General features: G+C 43.8%; 1 protein-coding gene across 1 annotated transcript; it reads left to right on the top strand.

The window, feature by feature from the left end:
• Positions 1–816: 816 nt before the first annotated feature.
• Positions 817–5,355, top strand: LOC140235434 (uncharacterized). The gene has a single exon (XM_072315461.1). The coding sequence runs from the start codon at positions 817–819 to the stop codon at positions 5,353–5,355; it is 4,539 nt and encodes a 1,512-aa protein (XP_072171562.1).
• The last annotated feature ends 3,368 nt before the right edge of the window (positions 5,356–8,723 follow it).

Raw genomic sequence — 8,723 nt, 5'->3', positions numbered from 1 at the left:
CATTGAGTGGGAGATACCCACTCTCTTATACCGCACCGGAAGACTTGTGAACTTCATCTACAAGACAATAAACGACCATCTTTGTACATATTGTACATCACTGTCTGCTTCGAAGTTCTTCAAAGTGTCCTCGTGTGGTTGTTGAGCGTGAAAGGTACGCCAGTGTGCTGAGAATGCGGCATTGCTGAAAACCATCCAGTTACATTTGGTGGCAGCGGTGGGATGAACTCCCAGTACCCGAGCAACAATTAATACCATCAGCTGAGACTCTATTTCTGCGCTATGTGATCCAGAAATATTGCCTGACCCGGGAGAAGCTGAGTAGCAACCGTGCTGTTGGTGACAAAGTTGCTTTTGAACACTGTCTTGGGACTCGAAAGCTTTGTGTGCGAGTTCCAACATCGAGAAAGACTGGAAAAGCAGAGCCCAAAACTTGTATCAGTCGTCTGCAACGCAGTTGGGGTGTCGTCAACACCGACGTTGGGCAACGAGGTCCAGCCTGTGGCTTTGCAGACAGACGGGAGATCGAGGGGCTGACTGAGACGACATCGTGCACCGGAGTGAGCAGTCGTCAGGACAGAGTCTAGAACAAGACTACAGCAGGGGACAGCTGGCTGACCCAGAGTGACGGCAGCAACGGTGACCACAAGGAGCCAAGGCCAGTTTACTGATAAGGGGGAGCGAAAGGCTTATCAGAGGGGTAAGTGAGTTTCTCTTAATTAGTCAACTTCAAGGCAAGGCAGAGAGAGTGGACACACTATTGTGTCTCCATATTGTATGTATAGTGAAAAGGTTGCATGTTAATCAGTTTGGAACATGGCAGAAGAGGGTAACCTAAGTCAGTTAAGGATGCAAGAGTTGAGACAAAAGTGTGAAGAGTTGGGGCTGTCACATGAAGGGTTGAATAGGAACCAGTTGATCAAAAACATAGAAGAGGCAAAGGAAGAGCAGGCTTCGCCTCTGCCAAGTGCACCAGTCATGAGCACAGATAAGAATACGACCCAAAACACTGCTGCGCGCACTGAGTCTGATACAATGGAAGAAGCACGCATGCAATTTGAACTTGAAAAGATGCGGATGCAGGTGCGCCTTGCTGAATTAGAAAATGCCAAATTGGAAATTGAGCGCAAGGGGACCAATGCAGGGTCTTTTGGTTTAGATGGGGGCATCAGAAGGATGCCGATGTACAAAGAGGGAGAAGATGTTGATGTGTTTCTCCGTGCTTTTGAGAAGATGGCGCAATTAAATGAGTGGCCAAGGGAGGTATGGGCACTACAGCTCGCTCCCTTACTGACAGGTAGAGCTAGGGAGGCATACTCAAGACTGTCACTTGAAAGTAGTAGAGTGTACGATGAAGTCAAATTAGCCATCTTGCGTAGGTATGACCTCACACCCGAGGCATATAGGGTCAAGTTCAGGGAACTGAAGGTGGATAGGGATGAGACCTATACTGAGTTTTCCGTAAAGCTGACGGACCTTCTCGGGCGGTGGCTCCAGGGGGCGGGGGCTTTAAACGATCTAGACAGACTAAAGGAGGAGATCCTAAAAGAGCAAATGCTAAAACAAGTGTCTTTTGACCTAAGGGTGTGGCTCCGAGACCACGAGCCAGATACACTGGGTGACATGGCAAGGCTTGCCGACCAGTATGTCATCAGCAGAAAAGGGGCAGGTAAACCACAGGGACACTGGGGAAAAGCAGGCCCTAATCACTCCCCTAAACCAGGTTGGAATTCGGGATCAGGAGGGGGAAAAGGAGAGAGTAAGCCAAACCCTCAACAGAATAAGAAGCAAAATGAGGATAGGGGTAACTACAGAGCAAAGGTGAGGTGTTACACCTGTGATAAGTTTGGTCATATCGCAGTAAATTGTCCAAATGCCCACAAATCTGAGGTCCAGGCAGAGAAGAAGGGGAATGACAAATCCAAGGAACACGGTCCCACCTATTTCTGTAGACCTGAGCCCCACCCCAAACTAAAACCATACATTAGTGACGCCAGACTGGGGGACAGACATGTACGTTTGCTGCGTGATTCGGGGTGCACTCATTCTCTAGCGAGAAGTGATGTTGTAGATCCTACATTCATTATCCCAGGTGAGACAGTGAAAATGAGAGGTCTCTTTAGTAAGAAAGAGGTACCGATTGCACGTGTGCATCTCATTAGTGAGCCATACGGGATCAAGAAATGGATCCGTGTTGGACTGGTAGATGAGATTGAAGTTGATGTTTTGCTTGGGAATGAGGTGCTAGATGAGAATGACCCTGACTTAGACATCCCCGACTATGTGAGTAGAAAAGAGGCAGGCTTAGTGGTAACAAGAAATCAGGCCCGTGAAAAGGAGTTAAAAGAAGAGCAAACTAGAGCAGAAGTGATCAGATCCAAAGTTCAGGTGAGGGACTTGTTCGGGGAGAATGAGCAAGGAGAGGCTGCAGATAGTGGCAATGATGATGATGAGAGAGAGGAGGGTGCACATGAGGTGAATGATGGGAATGATGTGCACGATGATGATACAACTGTAGGGACAGGTGAGTCTGATACCACTAGTGACAAGGCAGCAAACGGAGAACAGCCACAAGGAGAGAAAATACTCCCCACTCACTTAGACATTGGTAGAAAGGAATTGATTCAAGCCCAACAAGATGACCCCTCATTGAAATCAGTATGGGAGAAGGTGGAAAAGAAAGAGGGAAATGAGGGAAGATGTCATTTCTATGTCGAGAATGGGGTACTCATGCGAGAGTGGTCAGGAAACTCTAAATCAAAAAGTAGTGAGGTGTACACGCAAATAGTAGTACCAAAGGGGTATAGAACAAGACTACTGGAGGTTGCCCATGACAATCTAACAGCTGGTCACCTCGGGGTAGGCAAAACACAGCAAAGATTGATGCAGAATTTTTATTGGCCTGGTATTTTCAGAGATGTGGCAGAATTTTGCAAGACTTGTGGTCCGTGCCAAAAGTGTGCAAGCCAGACAAGAGGGATTAGTAGGGCAAAACTAGTCTCGGTGCCAGTCATTGGCAGCCCCTTCAGAAAGATAGCAATTGACATAGTAGGGCCACTGCCTCGTAGTAAGAAGGGAAACAGGTACATTCTTGTTGTGTGTGATTACGCAACCCGGTATCCAGAGGCAGTACCCCTCCCCTCCATTGAGGCGGAGAGAGTGGCAGACGAGCTGATAAGGATCTTTAGTAGAGTAGGGATCCCCCATGAACTCTTGTCAGACCAGGGGTCAAATTTTATGTCCCTACTCATGAAGCAGCTGTGCAGTAGTCTAGGCATTAAACAGATAAGGACCAGCCCCTACCATCCCCAGGCTAATGGCCTAGTTGAAAGATTCAATGCCACCCTGAAAGACATGCTCAAACCCTACACACTGGAGGGAAATGTGACCTGGGATGACCTCATCCCATATGTATTGTTTGCCTATTGGGAGGTTCCCCAAGAATCTACAGGGTTTTCCCCTTTTGAGCTCCTGTATGGACACAGAGTAAGAGGGCCCCTAGATGTGATCAGAGAGGCATGGTTGGGAGAGACAGTGCCAGAGGAAGGGTTAGTATCATATGTGCTAAATTGTAGGGATAGATTAGCCAACATCACAACAGCTGCCCAAAAGAACCTCGCCCAAGCCCAGAAGAGGCAGAAAGCCTGGTACGACAGGAAAGCCAGGACAAAAGACCTACAAGTAGGCGACAAGGTGTTAGTCCTCCTCCCATCAAGCAGCAACAAGCTGCTAGCCAAATGGCAAGGACCCTATCCTGTGATACAGAAATTGAGTGATGTGAATTACGTAGTTGAGATGGGGGACAAGAGGAAGAAGCATAGAGTATTTCACACAAACATGCTGCGAGTTTGGAGAGAGCGAGAGGAATGTGTGATGTACACGGATGTGGATGATGGAAATGATGACGAGTACCTAGACCAGTTTATAGAGCCACTGACACAAAGAGGGACCTCTAGTGAAGTGGAACTCCCTGACTACCTGACAACACAACAAACCCAACAATTAGGTGACGTCATTCATGACTTTACGGACATCCTAAGTGACAATCCAGGACGGACTGACAGGATTGAACACGACTTAGTGACATCCAATGACCAGCCCATTAGGCAAAAGGCTTATCGACTACCTCATGCTGTGAGAGAGACAGTAAAAAGGGAGCTAGATGAAATGCTTGAGGCAGGGGTAATTTCCCATTCAGATTCCCCATATGCTAGTCCCTTAGTAATCGTAAAAAAGAAGGATGGGTCACTAAGACTTTGCGTCGATTACCGAAAGCTTAATCAGGTGACAGAGTTTGACGCCTACCCTATGCCCAACATTGAGGCTATCATTGATGAGTTGGGGAAAGCCAAATTCATGACAACCATAGATCTAACCAAGGGATATTGGCAAGTCCCTCTCACAAAAGAAGCAAGGAAGAAATCTGCTTTCATAACCCCATTTGGCCTTTTCGAGTTTAATGTCATGCCATTTGGCATGCAAGGCGCGCCAGCAACTTTTCAGAGGTTGGTGGACCAGGTGCTGCGCGGCGTGAATGAATTTGCGACAGCATACATAGATGATATCATCATCTACAGCGAGTCATGGGATGAACATCTTGCTCATGTGCGGGAGGTGCTTGGTAGACTGCGAGCGGCTGGCTTGACAGCAAAACCGAGCAAATGCAAGTTTGCACGAAAAGAGGTATTGTACCTTGGCTTTGTTTTGGGTGAGGGATGTGTCAAGCCAGAGCCTGCGAAGATTGACGCAGTTGTGAATTTCCCTCAACCAGTCACAAAAACTGACGTGCGCGCATTTCTAGGACTGACTGGATACTACCGTAAATTCATCCCTAACTACAGCAAAGTGGCAGCCCCACTCTCAGATCTCACTCGCAAGAACGAACCAAGGTTAGTTAGGTGGAACAGCAAGTGCAGTGAAGCACTGGAGGTACTCAAACATGCACTAGTGAAATCACCTGTGCTTAGGAACCCTGACTTTGAGAAAGAGTTCATTGTACAGGTTGACGCATCTGACAGAGGTATTGGGGCAGTGCTCAGTCAGAAAGATGAGAAAGGGGAAGAGCACCCCATAGCCTACATCAGCAAAAAGTTGCTACCAAGGGAACAAAGGTACGCCACGATTGAGAAGGAATGCCTGGCAATCGTGTGGGCTATCCAAAAGTTTCAGCCGTACCTGTTTGGGAGGAAATTCCTTGTACAGACAGATCACAATCCACTCCGATGGCTCCATCAGATGCAGAACCATAATGCTAGGTTAATGAGATGGTGTCTGCAGCTGCAGGCTTACCCCATGCGTGTAGAACACAGAAGCGGGGCTAAAAATGGAAATGCGGACGGTCTGTCACGCATGTAAGCTGTGACTATTAGGCAATTATAGCTACTCCTAGTTGTGCGGAATTTGCTCTCTGGTAATAGAATTATGAGAAAATGTATGTTAATGCCTTGTATCTCAGTCATGATAATGATGTTGGTAGAGAACATATAGTCCTGTATAATATGTTAACATCACAAGTTAACCCTCTGCCTTGCTGTTGACTATAAGAGAACTCTCTACCCGAAAACCCCTTTAAAGTACCTAACGATGTGAATTTGAATTTCATCATCACTTGGACACTAAATACCGTTCTGGCCAAGAAGAAGGATTCCGTAAGCATGGATGCCACACTAAATATTTGAACGGCTGCAAGATGAACACTAAGAAGTTTAGTGAACATTGTTCCTGTGGCCAGGATTAATTTGTCATCATTCTACACATTGAATAATGCACTATGAATGATGTGAATTTTGTTTAATCACTATCCAAAGAATTATGCACTGAATGTGGAAGGAAAGTGGCGATTCAAATGCTTATACTCGCTCACAGCTGGCTCTCATTTTGCAGGAAGAGATGAATATTTATAATTACCATGTGTATTCTGAGCATTTTCAAGTATGATAATATGATGTGCCAATAACACATATATTGAGCAAGTGCAAAACATGGTTTGAATTTCTGACAGTTCAGTTGGTCAGATGACAAATAATGAATGTGTGTAAATAATTACTTTATGTTTAATTCTTTCAACAGGGAGCAGAATTATCTCTTGGTGTACATGATGAATTTAATGTGACTTTGATGCATAATCATTGGTTAATGGAAATGGGTATATGAAAAAGAATGTTGATCTTTATCATTCCACCCCATTTACATTATCTTAAGGAGGGGGAAGTTTGTGACAGAGCGAGTGGATCAATCCTGTGTCATACATGCACCACAAATTGATGATATTGAATATCAGTCATTTGAAAGGATGACATTTCATGTATTTTTACAGCATATAGTTAGTGCATCAATACTGCAGCCGCCATATTGGCTCTATGGTATAAAAGGTGATCATTCAGCAGAAAACTGTCTTCTCCTTTGCAAACCATAATATTAAGGGATACAAAGAAATTGTTGAGTTCGCAAACCATAATATAAAGAAATACAAAGAAGATGTTGAGTCTTTGGAAATTTGTGGAAAGTTTCGGCTGTTTCCCCAGTACAAACTGTTACAATCAAATATATAAGAAATGTCGAGTCTGGGGAAACTTATGGAAAATTTTGGGAAGGGTGCTAGTCCCGGAGAGGAGGGAGAAGCACCACACATATATACATGGGATTTTCCATCATGACCAGCCAGGTGGTAGTGGACAGTCGCTAAGACAAAGTAGAGTGTAGTCTAATGGTCAGCCTGATGGTCACTTTTGAACAGGCATGATCATGGCCTAAAGCCATGTAACCGACAACTGATTGGAGGATGGTTTGCATAAATTATTAAGGGGTGGAGCATGTAAATGCTATTATATTCATTATGTTGTTGCTAGGTGTTGCTAGGTGGTGCTAGACAAAATTTTCCATAGCACCATGTGCTGCACCCTCAGAATCATTATAAATAGAATGATTTTGTTCTTTGAAGTTAGTTGATTCGAGCATTCATGTATTCATCGGTCACTCATTGAGTGGGAGATACCCACTCTCTTATACCGCACCGGAAGACTTGTGAACTTCATCTACAAGACAATAAACGACCATCTTTGTACATATTGTACATCACTGTCTGCTTCGAAGTTCTTCAAAGTGTCATCGTGTGGTTGTTGAGCGTGAAAGGTACGCCAGTGTGCTGAGAATGCGGCATTGCTGAAAACCATCCAGTTACAGTCAGTGAAGTAATCCATTTCAATTAGATCAAGGATAATAACAGCTCCCAAAGAAAGGAAAGAACTCAACCTATCCCTGGGGAAGGGGGGCGGGAGGGGTAGTAGATTTATATATCATAATATAGCAATCTCTCTTCATTATGTTGTCCCCCCCCCCCCCCCCATCCCCTGCCAGATTCCATTCCATTCCAAAGTACATTCAGTCATGAATAGCAAAGAAATAAAAGGCATATCATAGAACTGATGAAGCTTGGTATTAGCATCATTTTTCAGCAATTTCTCATCCCAAAGGGGTCGGTTCTCTGCTGCCTTTTGTACTCTCATTTTTTCCCCCATTTGCCTTCAAATCACTAGATGCACCCTTGCGATGATCATACGTTTTTTTTTTTTTTCTTCTTCTTCAAATGATCGTAAAACGATAATTGCGGCAAGTGCACAAGCTAGAAATGTGAAAAACTTGACAAGATGAACACTGGAGCATTCTGACACTTCAAGAGAAGAATGGCAAGACAATTTCTTTCTCTCTAGTCTAAAGCTTTAAGAGAGTTCACAAAGTTCCTTGCTGCACCCATGTTGTACTGATGGGTATTGTGTGGACAGTTGCTTATCACAACAAAATTGTATTGACAATGTAGCTTATAGAGTGAATAATCACCAATGCTGTTAAAGGGCAACTCTTATACTAGCATTGAAGAACATACAATGGCAAACATGCTATTTCATTCATGTTCCATGCTCCCTGGATAGCATATATCTGACTGCCTAATGTGTGTTAGTCTGTTATAAGATGAAGTAGCTGATTAAATTATGTTCAACACACTGTATCCTACTAATTGTCATACATTATTTCGGCAATTCACTACCTCAAGAGGTATACTTCAAAGGTGATTAGAATTGCTGTCTCTACTCCACGGTCAATGACGATACTTGACTTTTGGATCTACACTGTTTTTAATGCCGTAACTACTTTTCTCATTCTGCACACATGTTTGCCATATGATAGAAAAAAACCACAAAGCACACAGATTTTGCCTTATTTGAGGAGTTTTCCAAGAAAGCTAGATTTTTTTTTTCTTTTATGGCGGGGGGGGGGGGTAATGTCTTACACAGAGTCACTCATTACTAGGGAGGGGACGGTTTCATGAAACAAAGAAGCTAAATTGGAAATTTGGATTTTTGCTGTATGTTCTACTTTCACCCTTGCTTGATTGAAGATTACTTCTTGTTGTTGTTTTTTTTTCTATGACCTGAAACTTATCCAAGTACTAATGTTGATATATGTAAATGGCATTCTGCACAATGACATAATTCTTGACTTAATCAGGGTATCATATATGACTTTGAAAACTCACCTGTTTTGAATCAAAGAAATCCAGAGACAGAGGAGGAAGGGCCATGTGAGTTTGTGCACCATCACAGAAATATGTGAAAGAAAAAGAAAGTGAGAGAGAAATGCAACGACATTAGTTTTCATACAAATATCAACATCATATCATGCTATATACAGTTCTGAGTACATACAGCAAATTAAATGTGTATTTT

Source organism: Diadema setosum, chromosome 11, assembly GCF_964275005.1.
Source record: "Diadema setosum chromosome 11, eeDiaSeto1, whole genome shotgun sequence".
Classification (NCBI taxonomy): Eukaryota; Metazoa; Echinodermata; class Echinoidea; order Diadematoida; family Diadematidae; genus Diadema; species Diadema setosum.
This window is presented reverse-complemented; position numbering and strand designations above follow the sequence as displayed.